Raw genomic sequence first — 24,740 nt, forward strand, 5'->3', positions numbered from 1 at the left:
TGCTAATTTAAAGACTATAAACCTATTGCTTTTTTGGCATTCTCGTTGTCGTTGCCGTTGTCGTTGCTTAAGCTCCCTATTATGTCCTCAATGATGTCCTGATCATGCCATAGGAATTTAGGCCCCGTCCACTCGTATCCGGATATTTTTTGAAACGGAATTTTCTACGCTCGACTTCCTCCGTCTCCCGGGTCCAGTCTTTATTTTCCCGAACAGCGTAGGAATTTTCTTTCTCCTTTAAAAAAAAAAAAAAAACGCTTAGCGTATTCAAACCGTTTTCACCCGTGCACATGAAAACGCTAAAAGGATGTGCGTAATGCTAGTAGCATATGATGTATGATCATCGTCCGTTTTCGTCCGTCCACTGGTAGATGAGAAGCCAGTGTATTAAAAAGATGACGACAAGCTCTGTTTCCTGAGGACACGTGAGGATTCAATGCTAGGGCTCTTAAACAGAGTACATGGGTAAATTTTTTGGCAAAGCTTCTCGACTCTGTTGTTGCGCCCCTCCTCTCTGGAGCTGGGGTAATCCCTTATATAACTTTACACGTACAATCAAAAGACTGAATTTTTTTATTAGAATGATGAATAAACCAATCAATCTGTCAAGCAGTGTTCAAAACACATTAATTATGAGGATTCAAATCTGGGGGGCGGGGGGGGGGTGGGGCTAAGAGACAGGTGACATTTCAGACTAGTTACTTGTGTGATTTATTAATAGCGGTTGTCACTGAGGATTGAGCTTTATTTTGTCATTACAGTTCAGCAAGGCTTAGTATAATAATGCGACGCCACCAGTTACTTGTACGACCACAATTTCATGGCCCGACCATGGTGTATCAACGGGTTCCATTAAAGCTTGATTCATTGTTGAAGTGAGATTTACGTTACTGTCACTGTAACTCAGTTGATCACTTTATCGTTCTGTAGCAGAGGGTAACCAGGCAGAGTTTGTTGAGTTGGATGGGCACAGGCGAATTTGGAAGTAAATGTTCCAGTCTGAAAAGTGAATATTTTTCTGATGTCACTTAAGCAAAAAAATATATTTAAAGAAATAATAATATGCTTAAGCTACAATTTCATTCCATAACCGAGGGGTGGCGATGAATGAAATGTCTTCAAATTTGTAAAAGCAGCTCTAAGATTGCACAAGAAAGGTGTTGAATGATTTTATACATATCGGTCAGTTCAAGTCGTGCCCATCCCCCACCCCCTGGAAAAATGCTTTGGCATTAGCACATTCCTCTTGAATGCCAAATTCCTGGGGGTAGGGAGACTAAAACTACCAAACTCATGAAGGATGTAGGAAGATGGCAAATGCCCCACCCATGGGATCATTCACAATCAACTTAACACCGCTGACTTAATTTTTTTTATTGATAGCTCAAGTTGTCGCTTTATTAAAGCACAAAAAAAAAAACGTATTAAGTTGAGAAAACATGCTTTTTACAAACACTTAAAATTTACCGAGACCTTGAATGACATGCCAATCTGTGGCAAATGGCTGGACCTTCACAAAGAAATCCTCCATGTCTGGGTTTCGAGGCGGTAACCAAGTACATGTCAAAACCTAGGGGGTACCCCTTGGGAAGGTATAGGTAAATACTTGATTCCCAAGCCACACTAAATCTGCCAATATCCAACCCCATGGACTCAGTGTTAGTGTGGTGGCTTAGTGATTAACACCTTATTCTTTTGTTGCTGTTGGTCTGGGTTCAAGCTTTACAGTCTCGCTTGTTTAGTAAACCTCCCTACCCTGTTGGTCCCTTCCTCTTCAATCACCCAGCTGAATAAGTAGGTACGAGTGACATACTGGGGCCCCTCCCTTATTTGCCTATACGGGTATGTGACACTGAACAGGGTGTGGTTTTCAGGGTCGAGCTTTGTACAGGGTATGATGTTACCATTTAGCGTCTTGAAAAGGGTATCTTTTGGACCAAAAGCCATTCTTAAACTATTGCTTGAAAAAGTCGTGAAGGTCGGCGATGGTCTTATTATGTTGTATGATCCATAAAACTGCAGTGGTACCAATGTAATAACAAGGTATGACTCATAATCTATGTACATATTTTTGGTTTGTTTTACTTGTTCACCTTTTTTAAATTTGATTTTCTAATATTTGGTCACAATGAATAAATAACCTATTTTTCATGCTGATCAGTGATCACTCACTGCTTCTGCTCTATGATTATATAAAGGTTAAAAGTCAAAATACTCTAATATATTTACATATAAGACATGTCCTGAGGGAAGAAATGTCCCTGTAAGGCTTGGTATGGTTCCTTTGCCTGGTTTGCCTGGATCACACTTCAGTGTAATTTCTGTTTGCCTACATAAACCATATATCAGTTAATTCTATAACAGCTATTATTAAAAACTGAATCATTGGATGATACAATACTAGAGCTCTGATTGGCTTTGTAGCCATCATGCTATATGATTAAAAACAAGCTGAACATCGGTTGTTTTTACAAATAAAGTCGGGAAGTTTTTCTTGATATTTTGTGGGTGTTTTTAATAAAACAATTATTCCACTCGCGCTTGTTAGATATGAGATGATAGCCAACTTGGCGCTACGCACCTCGTTGGTTAGCTACCATCTCCGCGCACTCGTGGAATAATTGTTAATTGATTGCTTTATAGCGAAATTCGTTGTATTGCGCTGTGCGTTTTGCATATTTTGGGTTTTTCTGTTCCGTCAATCATCTTAGCGGACCTTTTAGGAAACAGATATTTACTTGCACGAGTTCAAAAGGTCATGGTTTGTGATTTTCGATCCGTTTTGTTTGTTTCGTGTTTTAAGGTTCGTTGCTTTGTGATCTTCCCGTTTCGGGCAATAATGGACTAGTTAAGTTCGCTTAGATTGTTATGATCTTTCTCATTCTTGTCACTTGAAAGAACAAAACAACGTCTGCCTCCTTCCTTCGACAAAAAAATCCACTCACCATGGCGATTTCCTTCCCTGTAGACCTTGTCCCGGTTTCAACGACGCCATCTTGACGAGAAGGCAAACGTGTGAGAAAATACAGTGTTTGTATGAGAATCTAACGTCGAATAATTTCCGTAAAACGGCTGTTCTGAAAAAAAATATCAATTGTAAACTAAAGCTACAAAGCAAAGGATTGTCCTAAAAAATTTTGGAGGCTTACCTGTGCTTACAATTTCTCCAGAGGATTGCTTCAGATTTTCCATATATTTATCTGTAGTTTTCCCCGGACTTTCTTACAGGCAAAAGTATAGGAAATTTAAAAATGGTTCTAGGTCTTCTAGTGCATGTAACGCACTCAAATTTTTTCAGTAGAATCCTTAGGAGTGAAGCTTTAGTTTACAAATCATATGTTTTTCAGAACAGCCGTTCTGCGTTTGCCTACTCGTCAAGATGGCGTCGAAAACCGTGACAATGTCTATAAAGGGTAAACTTTATTTTTCGAACATGTCTCTCTTCCATTTTTTGTCTCTTTTTTCAGTTTATAGGTGTTTGATGATTTTTGAGAGAATACTTTAAATTTCGAGCTTAACTTTTCATGTTTCTTTTAGTACTTACTATTTGTCGTTCTCTTAAGCATCGAGGACGATGCTTTTTCTGAGAAGGGAGGTATGTTATGAAGCGGTTTTGTGGTTGTTTTTGAAATCATCATCATAAGGATTTTTGATGACAAGTTTGTTTGTCCCTGAGCGTTCGCTCGTGCTCAGGGTTTCGTTATGTTTGGGTTTGAAGATCAAGGTTAACTATTATATGTGTTAACAAGTTTTTGAGTGTTGTTACCTTTTTAATAGGTTTGTCGACATAAGTGTCATTAAGCTTGGGGTTTAATTAAGTTTGATTGTCAGTCTTTTAAGTTTTGGGACCATCGCTGACCTTGATTGTTACCTACATCAGAGTTCCTGTTTTGGTTTAAGGTAGAGCCTCGTGGATTTAGCTATCATGCTTTCATTGGGTTTCTTACAGGTTTGAATATTCCACTTTGGTTAACAACAGGAAATTCTTTACATGTAGAGTAAGCAGTTCGGAATAACGTTCGTAACTCTCATGGTCAGCAAGCCTGAACGTATCCACGTTTTGCTTATATAAGTTGTATAGTTGGATGGTTAGCAGTTTGTGATTAGCTGTTTTAAGAAGCTGAGCTGAAGATGTTTGTGTTGCTGTCAGTCATTAAAAAGAAGAAAAGTATCAAAGGTTTGTCAGAGTCCTGGAGTCCTCTCGCTAGAAGAGCTGTCCCCGTCAAAGAACCCTCTAACATCAACTTCGTCCCCAGGGCACTTTTCCGTGGCTTTAGCCCTGGGGACGAGGTTGCTCTAAAATAAACAAAAAGCTAAAAGGGCTTTGCTAACCAGGTCTCCAAAGGCCAAAAACTGGTCAGGTAGGGAAAAGGCTTGGGTGCTGGCTTCAAAATAAGCTATTTCTCTTGTCAAAATTTTAGGGGTTCATGGGAAAAAAGGGGACGAAAAAAATCTATTGACTGTTTATACCAGTTATTCTTTGACCCCTTCCCCCAATCGTAGACTCTGGTTTGAAAATAACGTTGCGAAATACCTCCATGTATTATCATAATGACTTTTCGATGCTCCATATGTGATAACAGCCTTGCCTTCACTGTCCACAGAAAAAGTGGTGTTTGCTGTCCCAGCTGGAAAATTTTCAGTGTTAGTCCTTTGGCAAGACTGAGGGAGAATCAAAATTATCAAAATTTTATACCGTGAGATACTCGTCCTCATAAATTTACTGATTTGTAAATGCTAGCCAACCGAAATTTTACAACTTCTGGATGCCAGGTCTGAAAATGATTACATGGGGAAAATGGCATGTCTTGGTCTGAACTAGACAAATGGGTTGTCGCAAAAAGTGAAACCCAACAAACAATTAGGCCGGGCCACTGTAAGCAACCTGTAAGCCAACCTGATCCCAAATCTCGTACCCAGATCTCCCACGGCCAGTGTAAAACAGAGTGAGATCTGGGTACGAGATTACCTGATCCCTTGAGGGAGGGACCATTTTATTTTTTAGGTGGCTGGGAGGGGGAGGGGGGGTGGCCAATTTTGTTTTGTTAAGCATTGTTTTTTCGCCATTGGGCTGTGCAAGAATTTTTTGTTGCAACTTTAAATTGTCCACGAATTTTTTTTATCGGTTTTCAGTCTTTATATTTACTAATTAAGTATCACCAAAAATAAAATAGATCGAAAAAGTGCTTTTACAACTAGAACATGAAAAAAAATAAGTAGAATTACATTGATATTAAATAAACCAAATAAAAACAAAAAAAAAACAAAAAAAAACAACTATATATTTAAAGTGACTTGTTGAGAGGAAAGGTCTTGATCACCCTACCATAAAATATTCCTTTGGTAGAATGGTTTTACTTAAAAATCCTTCAAATAGTTTATAGTGGGCACTATCAGACACTGTTTGGTTGTTTTTGTTTGTTTCAATTTTGACCGGTCTATTACACACAAACTGTTAGATAGTGTTTAATGGGTTACCATTTGTCCTTTATAGCTGTATACATTCAAGGCTGTAAACACTATTAATAGTTATTGTTTATTTAATTACTTTCAAACTCAGAAAACCGTGAACCGCTGAAAAATTTCAGAAATGTTGATTGTGTACTGGCCAATCACAAGCTCAGGATACGCAAGCAAACCTCAAAACCAAAAATTAATTACCGTTGCTGTTTGCGGTTTAGTTATCTCGCGCCTTATTGGCTTATTTCTCGTAACACAATACCATTCCATAAATATTTCTGATGTTCACGGTTATGTGAGTTTCGCAGTAATAGATCTCAGATATGTTGAAAATAGCTGAAAGTTATATTTTGATACAAGAGATAGAAAATGGTACTTTTATGACATGAATTTTTTATTATACCAGATTCAGTGAAATGGTTCAAAGTTCTGTTCAAATTTATTTTAAATACGAGAGATAGATGAAAATGTGGAAATATCTTTGTCAAATTCACTGTTTTGTTGACTAACAGGTCCTTCATGTATGTTTTGTATCTGCCACGTTAATAGAGTTAACAGGCATTTTTCATGTCACTCGACTTACCGTCACATTGTAACAGCCAGATACATCACATTAAAAGGTGTGCAGGGGTTCCACTCAAAAAAGCGTCCCTCTTCTCACGGTATGTGAGTAAAACTAAAATGAAAAGATAACACTTTGGCACATTGCTGAAACATTCTCGTTGGAGGTTTGTCTTGATCATTGTTAAATAACATAAGCTTAAAACCGAACATTAGAATATTTTATGATCATCGTCGAACGGTTGTAATATACGGAGAGCAAACTGCGTGAAACGGAGAAGAGGGGGAAAAGGGGGAGGGTCTTACGCACGTATCACAGACTTTAAAAAGTGAAAATAACGCGTCACTGTGATTAAAATTTCGTGTTCACGTTTCACGGAAATTTCCGAAGTAACAGGACAGCGGATGGCTAGACCTGTTCAGAATGCTGCAGCCCCAGAGTTAATAGTAGGGTTGATGTTTTTCTTTTAATTTTCAGCCTCCCGCCGCACAGCCATTGCAGAGAAAGAGAAGTAACAGAAGTCAGGTGAACATGCAATGTAGGTGAGGGTACCAGTAAACTGATGATGACTCATGCTGCGTGGCAGACTACTTGACCAGCGGGTAGATTATTTACGTTTTAAAAAATGGCGAATTTGATTTTGGCTGCTTATCTCACATTGCCAGTTCTCTGGTCTTCTTTTTTTTGACAGCCTTGGAGATGTATACAACAAAGACCCATGTGAGGTCAATAGAGGGGACCTCATTGCAGAAACTGCCGTAATTCCATGTATTGTGCTCTTCCCGGGGGGGATTCCGCATATGAAAGGGGTGGGGATGCTCGTCGGAAATTTTGAATTAAACCCCTAAAGGAGACCGATCTGGGCGTGGCCCGAGCTTTTTTGACCCCTAAAGGAGACCATGTTAAAACACAGACAATCTATATATTTTTATATTTTTGCGCGTGCAACTCTAAACGAGACCTTCACGGCTAAATATGATGATTGCCCAGAACACCCTAAGCGGGACCAAAATCCGAAATTTACACCCCTAAGCGAGACGACGAGCATCCCCACCCCTTTCATATGCGGAGTCTCCCCGGGGTGCTCTTCTCTTTCTTTTTTATAAGAATGTATTTTATAAGAATGTCGAGGCTGAAATTTGCGAAATTTTAAGAATATCTTGACTAGCTAAGTCACAATGCAATTCTCCTTAGTTAGCTTCATTTTGAGCTGCAGCCTGACAAAATATTGTAGGAAATCGTCGCATTCACGGACAAACGAAAATATCTGAGTTATTCAGATCCAGAAGGCACTTTTGCAGTAAATTAAAGAACCTTAAACCTTTCTTTAGCTGCAATAAAGAGCTTTACGTTTCAACAAAGCAAGCAGCATTTTGGATTGAGGTAGCTAGAAGTCGTGTGTTGCCTACCGACTCCTTTTTCACAAAGCATGATGGACGAAAGAGCCGGGGAGGAGATCGATCGGTCGTCATCTCCCACCCCCACATGGGCTTCTTTTGTCTCGACCATCGATCACTGAAGCGTAAACAAAAATTTAAAAGTTGAGTTGAAAATATACGATGTTGAGTTTGAAATTTGACGCGGTGACTGGCGAAATGCGGTGAGTGAGTATCACGGAATGCAATGTTTGCATCTCAGTCAAATGTAGAGTACTGGTGTAGGCATCAAAACTAATAAAAAGTAGCAGTGTATAAAGATTTGTTTGTCGAGTTGAAAATTGCATGGTTTGACTGTGTAATTTGACAAAGCGAGTGGAAAATGTACAGCGAGCAAGGTCAAATAAAAAAGTTGAGCTCAAAAGCTAAACGACAAGTGTAAAAACGTTTTCCAATGATGTGAACTCTAAAGAAAGAGTGTAAAATATTGAATTCAGCTGTAAAATTCAAGTTTTGAAGTTGGAACTTTAAATGAGCAGTTTAAAATACAAACCATGAATTTTGGTGGGGATTGTACGCCATAATTTTAAACCTACAATAGCCTGTTCCAGGCGCCGAGATAGTCGGGTCCGCTGAATGGAGAAAGCGCAAACACTCCGACTCAGCTTTCAAACCAGTCTACTCAATGATGAGCCGCTTAAGGATCCTTTTAAAAGAGCTTCAAGGGATGAATGCTTACTGTACGTATTCGAATTCGTTCTTTACCTCCAAGAAAACCCATGGAATCTACATAATTTAATATATAGATTTAGGCAGGGCTAAAAACGAAGCTCCGATTAACATCTATAATTTACTCAAACAAAATATAAAATCGTGTAATGCTATAAAGCGGCGACGGCAACGAAAACAGCCAAAATAAATCAGTGGTCTAATAGACCTTGTCACGGTTTTCGACGCCATCTTGACGAGTAGGCAAACGCGTGAGAAATTACAGTGTTTGTATGAGAATCTAACGTCGGATAATTTCCGTAAAACGGCTGTTCTGAAAAAAATATCAGTTGTAAACTAAAGCTACGATGCAAAGGATTGTCCTAAACAATTTGGGGGGCGTACCTGTACTTAAATTTCTCCAGAGGCTTGCTTTAGATTTTCCATATATTTGTCTGTAATTTTCCCGGGACTTTCGTACAGACAAATGTATAGAAAATTTAAAGAAGTGGTTTTAGGTCTTCAAGTGCATGTAACGCCCTCAAATTTTTCCCGGTGAATCCTTAGGAGTGAAGCTTTGGTTTACAAGTCATATTTTTTTCAGAACAGCCGTTCTACGGAAATTATTCGACATTAGATTCTCATACAATCACTGTAATTTCTCACGCGTTTGCCTACTCGTCAAGATGGCGTCGAAAACCGTGACAAGGTCTATTAGCAAAAAAACGACTTTGCACGTGCGGCACACTTTTTTTTGTACATTTCTTTCATTTTCATCTTGGTGGCCGCTACCATTCTCACCGGCGTTATAAAATTTTCATGTTTTTCTTCCAACGAGATTGTTCTCCTTTGTTTTTTTTTATGTCTCGCTCCAGCTCTTTCCCTGTTATCCATGTCAATGTAAACATTAAAATACAGCTGTAAACTATTTCACAAAGAAAAACACTTTTTTTTTTAGAGCGACGATGGCCACGCGATTTCCCGCCAAACAGAACGCGGGTTGCCGAAAGGCGTTTCCCGCCGAAAAAATGTAGCATATAACCCTACCCTAGTAGGGCTGACTCTTGACTCCCTCCCCCCTCCCCCAAAGTTCGTACGGACGAATGGGCGTACGGTGACGTCATAACCGAATTTTCTGATTGATGGGTTCCCATTTTCTCTTAGGTATGGGCCGGGGGCTAGCGCGTGCTCGGAAGCTCTGCTAATACTCCCTCTAATTTAAAAACTTGCTCACTGTCACTATCAGCCACTGCCCCTAAGATGACCACACGAAAACCCCAAGCGTGTTAGCTCCACAAAAATAAGAGCTGAATTATGATTGATTGATAAATACTGACGTTACGGAAATTCTTTCCAAGCTCTGGACTCGGTGGGTGAAACAAGAGCCGATAAAGGCCCTTAAGGTCATTTAGGACATATAAGGGAACGACTTTAAGTCCTTTAGGACTATTAATTAGACAAGTTCATTTGAAGGTCCACTGGCTTCAGTAAAATTTTTCGTCAGTTTCAACTTATCATCCATTTTCACGCAAAAATTAGTTGAAAATCACGAATATCGGATAAAAGATGTAAAAGTTCACGTATCACGACAAGCAAACCATTCACAGTTCACGAATTTTAATTTCGTTTTGTTTTCACCTTTCACGAAAATTAAGAGCACTTAATCCCTTATCACGCAAAAACCCCTTTGACCCCCTCGGAGAACAACACATTACACTGGCATTATTATCATAATTTTCCCCTGAAGGATAATAAAGAAAACAACTTTTATGTCTTTTGGCTAATTCAGGTATATCAAGTACGTCTAGTATAGAGAATAAAGTAAGCTAACATCTTTATTATAAAGCATACTTTGCGCATCCGGAAATACTTGGATGGAAATGAGATTCTCTGCGCTTCTTTCTCTCCAAAATACAGAGCAAAGCAAATGCAATCAAATCAAGGTGATTTTTTTTAACAATTCAGGATATGAATATAAAAGGTTTTTACCTCGGTTCAGTGGAAGATCCGTCCACCGGCCATAAGTCAACTACTGACTTATTACTGAACATACACACACAGGTATTGAGCTTCCAACAGGATTCCTCTGCGCTTGAGAATGCTACAACGCTTAGGGTGACCATCAAACTAAGAAATATCAGCAAGGCCATTATTGTTTGGGACACAGAATCACAAAGTACACAATTTGGAACGGTCTAAATAGATTAGAAGAACGTAGTAAATGGGTGGGGCGCAAGATTCAGCGCTGCACAGCTAGGATTACCATCGCAAAGAGTTCGCTACACTTACAAACAAACAAACACAAACTGTCACACAACTTCTCTTTCTGTATTTCAGGTGAAGCTCTCAAATCCTCTGTTGTTTTTCGTTTTGTTTATTTCAGTTAATTTATTTTAAGCGCAAGCTCTGTTTTAAGGCAAAACAGACATAACATGGACTTAGCGTCGTTCAAGAAAAGTCAGAAAATATCCTGGGTTGTCCGTGGGTTGGGGGAGGGGGGAAATCTGAACACGTTTTTTAAGACTTTACCGCGGGATTGTTCTATGAATGCTAGGCCCCACCGGCCCGGGAGAGATGAGCTGAGCCATTATACTCACTCGAGTTGACGCTGTTAGCTTCTACAGTCGCCGCCGGTTATTTCCCTCCACTTGGGCGAAAGTACATGCTGTCTTGGAAAGTAAAAAGTGCAACTCTTTTACCCCTACTTAAAAAGCCGCGATTTCAGGCGGCCAATTTTACGGAAGAAGAATAGACGCAGATTGGCGTCCTAGTTGTTTAGGTAAGAGGGTTTTTTGGGTATAACTTAGCATTAAAAATTCTCTGCAACCTGACCTTCTGTCTTGGAGAGCAACCCGCTATTTATTCGAGATGTATGTGATACAAGGAGAACAACAAAAACGGAACTTTATTTCTGCAAAAGGTAAATGACATTAATCAGCTATAAAAAATCAAATAGAACTATTAAGTTTCCGTGACGAATCTCCAATTAGCAAACCAATTGTGCCCTAAATTGAGACTATAATTAAGGTATCATCATCATCATCATCATCGCAATTATTATTATCCTTCTTCTTCTTCTTATAATTCTTATAATAATTATTATTGTTATTATTATTTATAATATTATTATTATGGGTTCCAATTTGTAGTGGAAAATCGCCGTCAAATTCACGCCCGCTTAGGAGGGCTCCCATCCACGGGTCCGTCCAGGATGGGCGTCGAGACGCTTTGCACAAAACAGCTCTCAGGGACCGTACAGGGTGCACTGTCTAGCTCCAAGAGAATCACTTCATTTGGCTTTCCAGCAGACAACAACGAGCCAGGGACGTAAAGTGTCTGTTGAGGACCCTTCACGGGCCAGTAACGACCCAGATTAAAGCCATTGACGTACAGCTGACCCTAAAATGACAAATTATCAGAAGTGACCCGGTTCAGAATGTTGACCTGGGCAATTGTGGTTCGCTGAGATATTAAATAGACCTCGTCTCCTATGCAGCTGTTGTCTGTGTCGATATCAATCTTGAAAACGTCTCATTCTTAATAAAATACTGAGTATTGAGTATTGTCACATGGGGCACCAAAATAGCAGCCAATCATATCAACTGAGTCTGTCAAGTTAGGCGCGGATCCAGGATAAATACTGACCGATTTTCTAAACGAGCGCCGAAGGCGCAAGCTTCTGAGGGGGTCTGAGAGCATGCTCCCTAAGTTTTCGGACGATTTTAACTCCCTAAAGTCCCCTTCCCTGTATTTTTTGAGTTATTCACACAGGATATTGGCCAGTTCCGTTCTTTTCAGATGAAGCCTTGCAAATCAGCGGATTATTTCATCAAGGTCAATTTCCATGTTGTAGTGGATACGGAACAAAGCGAGTCCAGACTATATTCCAGATTTCAACTTGGAAAGTTTTTTTTATTAAAATATATTTACTACGATTTCCGTAAAAAGTTGGTAACCAATGTGGATGCGCGCCTTCAAGTTAACGTCATTAGTCGATCACTGTGGAAACAAGTCTCCTCTGCTCTCGCGCATAGAAGAAAATATAATCAAGAAGCATACCAGCGTATATTACCTTATGCCAATTTTGAAACTTCAGAAAAGTGTCTCCTGGGTTACCATCGGAGGATATATTGAAAAAGCCATGATAAAACGTGGGTACGTCAGACAAAAGGTCACTTGGTATCCCTGTGTTATCGTTCTTAAAAGCCTCACTCCACCCTTGAGAACTTTGTAGGTCCAATGTGTACATTTCCCAGTCGACAAGAATTTCCTTGTTTATGGTCACATTTCCAAGGATTCCTTTGGGATCCTGCATGTCTGAGCCTCCTGTTATATGTCCTTGATTCTCTACCAGGATGTTCAGCGTTAGATTGTCTGCTAGGTTGAAGGACGTTCTATTGAAGCTTGCACGACTCAAAGTAGCCTTGCGTTCCTATGTGTAAGGGCAAAAACATTAAAAGAAATAAATGAAATCCTCTGCAAACTTGCACGTCTCCTTTAATGACCTCCTTCGAAGGATGAATAGGGAGGTTCCCGATCACTGTTACCCAACTTGTTCAAAACTATTTTTTGTTTCCCTCGCTAACGTACTTTAAAGCAAAAAAAGCCTCCAAAGATTTCGTCAGTAAAGCTTACGCAAATCTAAATGACAGAGATAGGTAAAGAGGATATTCTAAGGCTCACAGTGTTCCTCGCTGCTTGAGCCTATTTCTCAATGTGGCGTATTAAAACTGTAAATCTTAAGAATAACACCACCAAACGAAACCACCCATAAACCATCGTTTTCTCTTCACTGGTTGTTTGCTCTTTTCTCCTTCCTTACCAAGATAAACAGTCAAAGTAAACAATCAAAACTAATTCAGTCAAACAAACTGACTATCATTTATTAATTTTTTGTTACAATCTCGCTGTCACCTGTGTCTTCCATCTTGAAACCTGAATTTTCTTATGTAAGAATGACTCTCATCCGTTGCGTTTTCGTAGGTCGAGAAATCTAAATTAATGTTTCTGGTACATTTATGTTTGTCTCAAAAACCTAATTTTCATAATTTGACGTTTATATTGTATTGTTTTGCAGTGAACGACAGTAAGATGAAATAAAGTTTAACACAGGCGTTCACGTGTTCTCAGCACCGTAATAGATCTTTTTACCGAAACGGCGGCCATATTGAATTAATTCGATTTAAGGAGTATTATAGGATGCCCTGGCTGCATGTCCACATTTCGTTTGTATTTTTGAGCGCTTTTCGGGACATTTTTTCTTCAAGTTTTCTTAGAATAAGATTGTAATGGGAAAAAAGATCCTTGTGTTGTGTTTGGATGTAATAATGATCGCCTTTTTCTATTTTAGTATTAGAAATATGGTCTTTCACTGTATATTTCTCGGGAAAAAGGCGATCATTATCACATGCAAACACGGCACAAGGATCTTTTTTCCCATTACAATTTTATTCTAAGAAAACTTGAAGAAAAAATCTCCCGAAAAGCGCTCAAAAATACAAGCGAAATGTGCTCATGCGCCCCGGGCATCCTATAATACTCCTAAATCCAATTAATTCAATATGGCCGCCGTATCGGTAAAAAGGTCTATTCGCTACTTTAAAAACGAGAACCGAGAACTGGAGCCGGAATGGGTCGCGCAATTGTTTCTGGGATCGTTCTGATCGTTCAGCTATTGGCTCCTATTGGCCAATAGGCTATTTTCGAGTTCTCAAGACTCCCTTTCAAAACAAGGCTAGATGCAAAACCTTTCTTGTGAAAATGAGTCTTATTTGCATAAGAATAAAAGAATCATTTTCATACCAACGGCTTTGCACTCAGCCTCGCTTTGAAACAGAAGCTCTGGGTAACTCGGAAATGGCCGAAATTTTTCCTTGGCCTTATAACAATCCCAGAAGACTTTTCGAAAGTCAGTTAACTCGGCCCAGTTTCCCTCTTGTTTCCAAATTGGCGATGTGAGAGCAACCTCGTTTCCAGGGTTCTCTCCTACCCATTGTATGAGGGTGATGTGGGAGCTCTTTCAAGTTCTCACAAATCGTAAATAAAAATAGCTCTCTTACCTGGCCAACCAGAATAATTCCGCGATCTCGTAGTCCTAGAATTTCTAGTTCTACATTTGTATTTGCAAACTTTTGAGGAATCTGGGTGCGGTAAAGTAGGAAGCCGTAGTTTTGTCCAACACTTTCCATGGTCTTAGGAAGAACGGTTTTGATTGGTCCAAAAGGAGAAAGACTGTGGACAACATCTAATAAGTAGGCCACCTGGGAAAATATCAGGCGGACTTATTACCAGAAAATAAGCCCAAAGAGACGAATACGTTCAAAATACGGAAAAAATACAGTTTACTCATGATACCGTAATCTTCCCCTTATAACCCTCCACTAGTGTGAAATTTGTGTTATGATTTTAAATTATTTGGATAAAGTCGATGTACATAGGACTGTATAAGACTCCAAATAAAGCATTGTCTTGTCTCTTGTCTTGTAAACAAAAAAAATCATCAAGTCTTAAGTCCCCGGATGAAGGCCCCCCTATACCTTGTACTGAAATGAGTTCAATATTGTACAACGTTTTGAAGCTTAAAAAAGCAAGTAAATTCAAAACGTATTTTTATCATCACTGCTATATAGCTTGTTTTGAAATGGGTTTGGAAAGTCCGGTTATGAACCCTCCTAAAACCCCTTACGAAGTTATGTAAGCCCCAGGCTCATAGGTGGAGGTTTACGGTACGCAGAATTAATTATTCTATTTCAGTCCTTTTTCTTTTGTCCCTGATAACAGAGTAAACAGAAGACGAGTTTCTTTGCCTCGAAGAATGTAGAATTTACTAATGTGTGAGTGACCCTTTAATGGAAACCTTATCGGTACTAGTTTAACTTGTTACCATTTGTTTTTCAAACTAAACAATTTGTTTTGTCCCACTTGAAGAAAAGATTAAAGTCTTTACCTTGGTCATGTAGATGTTTCCATAGCTTTGTTTCGGTGTGGACACAGGGACAGGTAGAGGAGGTAGACCCCGATGTTTTAATATCACTTCCCTCATAGCAAAGTACTTCTTTGTAAGCTCTCCTGATTCACTGATAGGGGCGTCATAGTCGTAGCTGGTTATCTGAGGCTTATAGCCGTAGTAGAGATTAGCACCTGACAAAGACAGTTTCTGCGATGAAATCATCACGATTATACATTTGAATAAGATTTCCCATTTCCACGACGAAAGATATCTAGCCAATAGAGATGTACTCTTGACTTGATTTTTGGTATTGAGCCTTGTGATTGGCTAAAGCAGGCTATCCTGCCATTTTTTTTCCACCAATCAAAAGTAAATCTAAAACAAAGCGCACTCTTCAATGATTAGTCTCGGCTCTATAAATGAGTTGCTCCAACCCTCTGGCCTCATTTAATGACCCTCAATTGGCTAGATTTCTTTGGTCGTGTAAATGGAAAATCTTTAAAAGTTTTTTTTTTGTCATGGAAAACTTTTGTCAACCTTTCCATTTTACAAGCCTTTTATATATGATGTGCCTAAAGGTTGCACAATGTCGCTCTAAATTTTTGGACAGAATTAAATCACACAGAGCAACTACAACCGAAGCCCTCTGAATTGACACCGTTATAGCAAAATTTGTTACAGCTCACTACAATGAACTTCACGCTTACACAGGTCATTCAGAGGCCAGCGCAATAAGCCCTGCAAGGCGAGGTTTCGTAGTATTTAGATATTAAAGCAATCAAAAAACACACTAGTCACTGGTTGTCTTTACACAAGGTCGTTAAGTAAGACGTAAGAGCTGCTAAGTTATTACTTAATCAAACATACGTGAGTGAAGGCCTAAGTAAAATCTCAAGTCATTTTACTTTGCATCTCATTAAAGTCGGAAAGTTGAAACGATTCAAGATAGTTTCAAGTGACTTGAAAACCATCCTTAATCCGACTTACCAACTTGCGGTTTCTTGAGTTATAAGAAAGGCAAATCATGTCGATCAATCTTAATTATGCTGCGTGGGAAAAAAGCCTTAAGTTGTGTGTGAAGCTTAATTTTACTTGAAGAATTTAAAATTTACTTGTCTTGAAATATTTCTTAGCTTATTTGGGCTCTAGTGTAAAGAATACCACTGTTTATTGTGCTTATAGGTGGGTCTGATCAGGATTTGAACAGATTACCATTCATGAATCCAAAATTCGTCCCGCCATGAAACACGTACACGTTTACAGAATAGTTGGCGCTCAGCAAAGTATCGAGATCATTGGCGATAACCTCAGCGTCTCGGTGCTGGAATTTCATACCCCAGTTGTCGATCCAGCCTGGGTAAAATTCAGAGTCAACCAGGGGGCCCATAAGTTTAAACGAACGCTGGGTTTCAAAGCATTTCTCCAATGTCTTCTCTCCTAAAAAAATGAATAAATAAAAGCTAAAGCTATGCACTCAAGCGAGGACATAAACAGATCAATATTTATTCAAAAGATTTCCCCGATTCTGATTGGGTAAAAGCACACGCATAATTCACCATAACCAGCTACCGATGACCAAATTTGGAAGAATTTTGCGATTAATCAACCGATGACGTCAAAAGGGCAGCTTCCTTGCAGGTTAATGCACTGTTAACAGAGAAGACCTGGGAACGAGGTTGTGCAAACAAAAATGGCGAAAATTTCACTGGTTTCAAGAGAAAGAACTGGGCGAAGTAATAGCTAAAAACACGGCAAGAACAGCACGAAGACAACTCGAAAAGCGACATCTGCTATTTGGAGAACATTTGCGGAACTGAACAACCCTAAAGGTGCATTTTCGAAGATGAACTTAACATCGATGGAGGTAAACATGTTTTAGCTATGTTTTAATTTAAACTAGGAATTATTCTGAACGAATAATAAAACAGTTCTTGAATTCGGCTTTCGTAAAATATGAAGAATTATGGAGATCTCGGAGGGTGTTATCCGCCTCGGCCTACGGCCCGACGGATAACACCCTCCTCGATCTCCATAATTCTTCATAAGATACTTAGCCTCATTCATTAATTGTTAATTATTATTCATTCAAATAATTTCTCAGTTTCTGATTGGCTAAAAGCACGCGCATAATTGACCATAACCAGCTACTGTTAACCAAATTTGGAAGAATTTGCGATTAATCAACCGATGACGTCAAAAGTGCGGCACAGTTGCAGGTTAATGAACAGTTAACCGTGAACGCTGCACCTAATCAGAGGAATACGGCGTTTACTCGAGGAAAATAAGAAAAGCCTCGGTACAACTTGGTAATTGACGCCATCCAGACATTTACGATTCTATCTCAGGAAAATATAAGAGACACTCGAACCTTTAAATATTACATAATATTTACAACCCATTTACAATAACTGTTGTCAGTAATTGAAAAAAAAGTGATTTCGAAATAAACGCCGCCCTTGAATAAACGCCGCATTGGAAACGCTAAAAATTTAATAAACGTCGCGGCATTTAATCGAATAAATATGGCAGCCCCAACAGTTTGTTGTCGGTACCCATCTATACACCTGTCAAACTGCACTAAAAAGTTTCTTGTCCAAGAAATCGACTCGAAGGCAGGCGTGAACCTGGACCTACATATGCGAACGCGTTACGGGCGCGGCTACCGCGTCACCACAGACTGCGCAGGACCGGAGGAGGTTAAGTACGAACTAGCTGTATCACTGCGAAAGGAAAAAATACTTAGTTTGGGAGTACGTTTTATGCATATTTTACCTCCACCGGCGTCCACCGTTGATAACATCCCCTGCAGAGTTCCACACTCGAACATTCTGTCAGCACAACCATTGTTTGTAAAGAGAACGACATCGTTGCCAAGATATTTTACAAAGAGATCTTTTAAGTGAGCCATGTACTGATGATCACACTGCTCTAAGGATCCATACTCATTTTCAACCTAAGGACGAAAGCCCGATAATAAATTTTCTCATAAGAGGAAAAGACCATCTCCGTCATTGTGACCTCAGACCTCAGGCCTCATAGTTCTATCGGTTTTCAAGAAAGCTGTACTCGTCTTTCAGTCTTTCCACAATCAAGCTACTGTATCAAGGATTGGTAACTGATATAAGCAGGATATTCAAAGTCAAATTCAACGAAGAATTTGTTTGCCACAGATTTTGCTATTCTGCCTTTTGCTTTTAGTCTCTTATAATTACGCGCTGTTCTTTGTGTCGTCACGGAACTCTTTCACACAGGCTGAGTAGGAGACTATCAGATTTGAGCTATTTTATGCCGAACTTTAAAGAAACTAGGAGTTTTACTTCTCCCCTTCGGACAGGATGCTAATCTATATTACTGCTACTACGTCTGCCTGCTCTGCTTTGTGTTCTTAAACTTCAGAGCTGCTTTCGCGTCTCGTATTGTATGTCACTGATACTCCATCCAGGAAGAGGCAGTGTGTTGCTCTCTTGTTCTGGTCGGGTTTGTTTTTGTCTTTTTTTTCTACAGCCAAGGCTAGGATCATACCGTGGCTATTTCGGGCGTTAGCTTTCCCTAATTCTTTCCCCTGAAAGCAATGACAAAACAATCACGGAAACTAACGCAATGAAGTAATTGATGTCCACTCCGACAGTATAGTAACCTGCGTAACAGGTGCTTGGAAGAAATATGGGTGCGAGAAAAGACGGGACACGCGACGGAGACATATTGCTTCCAAGCTCGTGTCCCGTCGCGTGCCCCCCTAGTGCGTCCAGTTCTTTCTTGCGTCCACATTTGTTCTAAAGCGCCTGCTACGCAGGGTTTTACAGTGGTAAGTAACCTTAGGCAGGCAAGTAACCTTTAGATCGTAATGCATCCAGTTGTTGATTCTCACCTGAACTGTAATAACGGGTCCTCCATAAGAATAGATCAAAGGCTTTATTTTTGGAAGGAGCACTCTCATCCATCTGTCTACTGCAGCGATGTAAGCTATGACGTTATAACAATGAAACAGATTGCGTCATTGGAAGAGTATGCATTCCAACTATATAGATATACAGATAAGTGATTTGAAAATAACGACACCTGTTGTTTTGTTGTCAGAACAAGGAGGAAGGAGAGTGGAGAAATACACATTTAAAAATAAACATTTGACATCAGAGATTTTTCTGGCACATCGTTCGACCCTCTGAGAACCAGACCTCTTTGATAACTCCGGCTTCTTCAGCTATGATGGTCTCGAAAAAAAATCTAGTATAGATAATTGAAATACGGGATTTCATTTGTCATGAAACAGCCATAAATCATCTTGACCGATTGGTCAGCACGTGACTTGCAATCTAGCGGTCCTGGTTTCCAGTCCCGCTCTGATCACTAGCTCGATTTGCTCCTCGGTCGTCCCGAGTTCAAATCCGGTCATGATGTTTGTGTATAGGTTGCTGGTTGCCTTCTACCATTTGGGGGGTTTTAATCCCTTTGTGTTACATTTTCGTGTTACTTAACTCAAATGATTTATGTAAAGTGCCTGTAAACTAGTTAGCACATCTAAGTCTACTTCAACTATTCATAAAGCATTTACCATTTAATTAAGCCTCTTAAAGGAATGATCACAATCTAAAATGAACGCGGTATGACCAATGCGTTATAAGTGAACCATCATAAACAGCTGTCCTTTGCGGCCAATTCGCCACTGCTTTAGAAACGAGAGGGAAACTGGAGCCTCTCTAGGAAGTAGTAACAGTCCCACAAGTCTTTGCGATAGTTAGTTAAGGCTCAGTTTCCATCCCGTTTCCAAAGTGGGGAATGCCCATGTGATATGTGATATGTGATATGTCTGTGCGCATGTGTAAGGTACTGACTTTACCACAGGGAGTTGTGTTTTGTGAATTTATTAGCCGGGTAGCCCCATACCTAAGAAAATGTGGTAATCTGCCCATCTGAGAAATTTTGGTAATCACGTGACCGTACCCCCGTCCTTCCGTCCGTCCGTCCTCACCATAGGCATACCAATGTAAAATAACTCAATCAACAGGTATGCCAACCCCCAATGCAACTTGAGTTCGTTTGGCGGGAAATCGCATACACACCCGCGTCTTGTGAAGCAGAGACAACTAAATGGTTAATAAAGACGAAAACGGAAAGCTGAAATGGTTTCTGCATCCATGTTTTCTAAAGTATTAAGCTTAGATTAATTTTCACGTCCACAAGTTTGAAATATAGAGAAAGAGAAAAACAGAGAAAAAGAGAAAGTAGGCGACAGGCCAGCGAAGCTCAACCAGAAAAAGAGCGACAGAGAGCTAGAGCGAGAGATGAAAAACAAAGGAGAAGAAGGACAACCAACATAGCGGTGTAGCGGCGGTGAGTAATAAATGCTGGCGGCCACTAAGGCGCAAATGAACAAAACAGTTTATTACACAAATTAAATTGAATGATAAAAGCATTTGTGGCCACTTACCGGCGTTTTTCATTGTTCTGAATCGCGGCATGTAGTTAGCAGTGTAGTCCTTCAATAACCAAGGCGGTAATCCACCCTGAAAATAATTGTTGCAATTGCGTGATAGAAGTAAAGCACCTTCGAATGTTCAAATAAGGTGTTTGAAAAATATATTAATTTTTGTTACACGCTTACCATATCTCGCTCAGCTGCGATAAAAGGGCCTGCAAAAAGAACACGTATGGCTGTAAGAAAACATGCTCGGCAATAAGGAGGCACGCATAGCTCTAGAAAACACGTGTGGTTATAAGAGAAGACGCATGGCTATAAGAAAACACTCATGAAAAACACATAAGGCTATTTACGTTTACACTTGATGCTTGAACACTAGTGCCCGGGCATTTTGTGCCTTCAGGCGCTATTTTGACGAGAGAGCGTCACATGGTTCTGATAAGACTTTTTTTAATGGAAGGTACAGAAGCTAATGAAAGCAATGAGCATTTATATGTAACAATATTCCATTAGCACATATAGCGGGACAACAGAGACTAAAAGATTTATAAGTGAAGAGAGTTGGACTAAGTAAGAGTTTTCAAAGTCAGCTCCTCCACTTCACCCTAATGAGATTCCACTTTAAAATGGACATTTGCTATACTGCTAACGAATTCCAGCGAGCGCCTTTTCTGAGGTATATGAGGTGTATTATCCTTTTTTCGTTTACCTTACCTGCTCTTATAATCACCAGCAACCCCAAAGATCCTGCCAGCTGCGTGAAGTCAACAAAATCGTTTCCTCCCTCAAAGTCATATTGTCCTTCAACTTTCTCGTGGACCTGCCATGCTATGTACCTGTGAGAAAGACAACACAGAAGTAAGATCTTTTAACGATCTGTTATTTGGGTCTAGTCCATTCCATTGCCAGAGGTTCCAGTTGAGAACTTGAATTAAAGTTTTTGAGTGTATCATGACACTGTCGGCGTTGTTTCGAACTACACCATAGGATTGTATTGGGAAGAAGAATGAAAGGCCATGGAAGCCCTTTCATCGTTTCGTATGGTATTGTCTACAAGATGATGGTATTGTCTACTTAGATGAAGGTCGAACAACACATCAACCTTACATACTGAGGAGACCTTAATTACTTGTTGTTTAAAGAAACAAAGAAAAATTTCAAAAACAACTGACAGCCAGGAAGCCTCGAACTTGGTTTAGTACATTTGTTTCTTACTTAACCACTACAGTAAAGGAGCAGCCGGTACCGACAGCCGTTATTTTATGTGTTTTTTTTTATGGAGCTTCCAAAAAGAAAATTAAGACGAAATTTGCCAATACGAGTAATCGCGGTCGAAATTGTTTATTCTCTCAAAACGAGACGACGATTTTAGTCATGCAAAATCTACAGTTCGAGTTTCCTGAGTTTCGACAAGTTTCATCATCGTTTTCGCTTGCTGTGAGACGCAATTTCTTGTATCGGCAGATTTTATCCGCTTGACTGCACCCTGAGAAACTACATGACATTGCTTTTAACCAGTCAGTTTTTAAGCGCGTGTAAAGATGGCGGATATCGTGAATAAGGTCTATACGCCTGCGGTGCAACTTTGTTCCGCCTCTTGGGGCGGAAATGTTCCGGGCACGGTTTACGGACCAAAAAAATAACTTATTACGAATCACGGATGTCAAAATTTCATTTTAGTTTTCGAGTGAAGATATCACTATGTAAAGTATGGTTTTTCATCTTGCTCTTACGCAAACAATAAAGGAGAAAGAAAGGTGTCTGACAAAGCAGCTTGAAAGTGGCGAAAAGGTAAAGAAAGATGTAAAAAGCAACTTCCAAACCTCATCATTCTCATTTTGCACTTTCAAAGTCTCATTTTCTGGAAAGGTTTCGAAACTGAAAATCACGAAAAAAATAGTAATGAAATCATGAATATCGATTAGTCCAGTTTTTCTATAAAGAACACGCTCTTCTTTTTGGTCACGGAACAGGGAGGATATTTACTGACTGAATTCACAATTCACGAAAAATAAAAAGAGCTAATCATGTATCATGAAAATATCCCTGTAGGACCCTCTTACAACAAGGTCTCCTGAGAATTTCGGTTTTAAGTTAAGACAAACGTCTCCATGTCCTCGAACATTCGACCAGATCCATCAGGGTCCATGCATCTGAGGGTTCTTATCAGTTTCAGGTGAGACGAAAAAGCCACGTAAAATAAACTTTCGAGACGACCCGAGTTTAGTGTCTTTCTTGGACTTTCTCTATAAAGTCCTAATATATTTTTTGGTTAATCTAGAGGGATTTTTTTCTGACCTCGCGACCTTGTCGTTCGCTCGGTCGCCGGCCGTTAAAGCTCGCTTCGCTTGCTTTAAAAACTGCTTCGATCGATAACTTATGAGAAGTTGACTTGAAGCAAGTCTAGAAGGTCTGTCAGAGCTCCATCACACCCTCCCAAAGAGGTTGCTTGCAGCAACCTGTATTTTGGCTACCTACAACAAAGTAGCCTGCGAACAGCAGACGCATTTCCGGTCTATTTTTCGGAGGGAGAGAAGCGACGACCGGAAAGGCGTCTGCTGTTCGCAGGCTAACAACAAAGTGACCCCAAAGACAAAAAATCTGCTATCTGCAGAAAACTCCCTCAAAAATGAGTTCCCGGTATATCTCCATAGAGACATCGACTAGCGGGAGAATTTCGTAAAGTAATGTGATGTAAACGGCTTTTGTATTCTTTAAGGTTTGGATCGTCGATGTTATGTACACGAAATCCTTTAGTTCTTGGAGGCTGTTTGATCCATTATTAACATGCACGAAACTCCTTTTTGGCGGTGCGTTATGCATGATACCATATATTATTATGATTATTAATAAACTGACATTTGAAGTTATTCTTGAAACTGGACTTTTGAGTTGGAAAATACTCACGTCTGTATGGCATTTAACCCAGCCGCTTTCATCTTCTCGAGCCTGTCACGCCAAAAAACGCGAGGGACCCTAAAATAGTGAATACTTCCAGAAATATAGCGAAATGGCTCGCCATCTTTGAGGAAGACATTGTTTTTGTAGTCCACGGTGAAGGATCTGGCTGCTGTTTGATGGAAAAGGATACATGTAGCATAAGTAAGGCAAACAAGCAAGTAGACACCGATGGCCATTTTTGCTATCACTGATACTGGAATGTGTTTGCTCAGGGGGCATATAAGCAATCAATCAATCAATCAATCAATCAATCAATCAATCAATCAATCAATCAATCAATCAATCAATCAATCAAGCAATCAAGCAATCAATCAAGCAATCAATCAAAGAACTGACCCTTCGATCATTCCATTGATCAGGAAATCGATCATGTTGTTTACCTAACCTCAGAAACTAAATACCCAAATTTCTGTACGAAACCCATGCAGAGATTTTTTTACTTCCTACAATAGCTTATAATGCGAAACGAGCAGTGCTTGTGCTTTTTTTAAAGCACGTTGACGTTATCAGCTGACTTTTTTCCGGCAATTTAGAAGCCAGATCAGATCACAGTCCCCTTATAATGTCCTCTATTGCGTAGGAAGATATCACCTACGGAAGACGATGGGTATGGACTCAATGGGGAAGCTCCGACCTCCGAGGGGTACCGGTAGGGTATTGTGACTTGCACAGCTGGGGACTGGGACCGAGCTAGCAAGCTGCATCCTCAGTCGCACCAGTCAAAGTAGGCTACGGAAGGAGCCGATTACTTGGCTACGGTCTGGTACGTTCATGTTTAGACGGACATAAAGTAAATCTTTAATTTGGCGTTAGGTGCGTAAACAGATAAGACATGATATGTTGAGAGAAGTTTCCTGTTCACGCGCGACTTTTCAAACATCGGATGTGACGTCACCTGTCAAACTTGTCGGGAAAATTGTCGCCTGTCGCACCTGTCAAGGTTGTCGACTAACGTGAAACTTCTTTTGATAAATCCATACAAACCCCTCTAATTTTTTTTTTTTGGGGGGGGGGGGGGGGTATATCACAGCATAACTTGGCTATTTAACAATTATTCCTCGAACTCGAATGGGCTCTGAGTCAATAGCTCATGAGGCGTTATGGGCTATTGACTTAGAGGCCATGAGGGCGACGCGAGAGGAATAATAAATCCAACTAGGTGTCAAAAAATATCGAGACAAAACAACTTTAACTAGCAAAACGCTATTCACCCGTCATTGTTTTGGTTTTTAAAGCCGGCTCTTTTCGCTACTAGTGGGCTATAACATACAGCCTAGTAGTAGCTTAACCAATTCGAACGCAGCA

General features: G+C 39.9%; 1 protein-coding gene and 1 long non-coding RNA gene across 2 annotated transcripts; both read right to left on the reverse strand.

Moving 5' to 3' along the window:
- Positions 1–729: 729 nt before the first annotated feature.
- LOC140929704 (uncharacterized) lies at positions 730–4,663 on the reverse strand. The gene is made up of 3 exons (XR_012164773.1): positions 4,535–4,663; positions 2,230–2,329; positions 730–999 (listed from the first exon to the last, which is right to left on the reverse strand). It is a non-coding gene; the product is annotated as an uncharacterized lncRNA (long non-coding RNA).
- A 6,329-nt stretch (positions 4,664–10,992) lies between these two features.
- On the reverse strand, positions 10,993–23,621 carry LOC140931083 (beta-galactosidase-like). The gene is made up of 11 exons (XM_073380825.1): positions 23,382–23,621; positions 21,189–21,310; positions 20,658–20,686; positions 20,484–20,559; positions 18,924–19,018; positions 17,828–18,008; positions 16,268–16,492; positions 15,053–15,246; positions 14,166–14,366; positions 12,179–12,538; positions 10,993–11,505 (listed from the first exon to the last, which is right to left on the reverse strand). The coding sequence occupies exons 1-11, from the start codon at positions 23,609–23,611 to the stop codon at positions 11,275–11,277; spliced, it is 1,944 nt and encodes a 647-aa protein (XP_073236926.1). The 5' UTR covers positions 23,612–23,621; the 3' UTR covers positions 10,993–11,274.
- Between the last annotated feature and the right edge of the window lie 1,119 nt (positions 23,622–24,740).

The sequence above is a fragment of the Porites lutea genome, chromosome 3 (genome assembly GCF_958299795.1).
Source record: "Porites lutea chromosome 3, jaPorLute2.1, whole genome shotgun sequence".
Lineage (NCBI taxonomy): Eukaryota > Metazoa > Cnidaria > Anthozoa > Scleractinia > Poritidae > Porites > Porites lutea.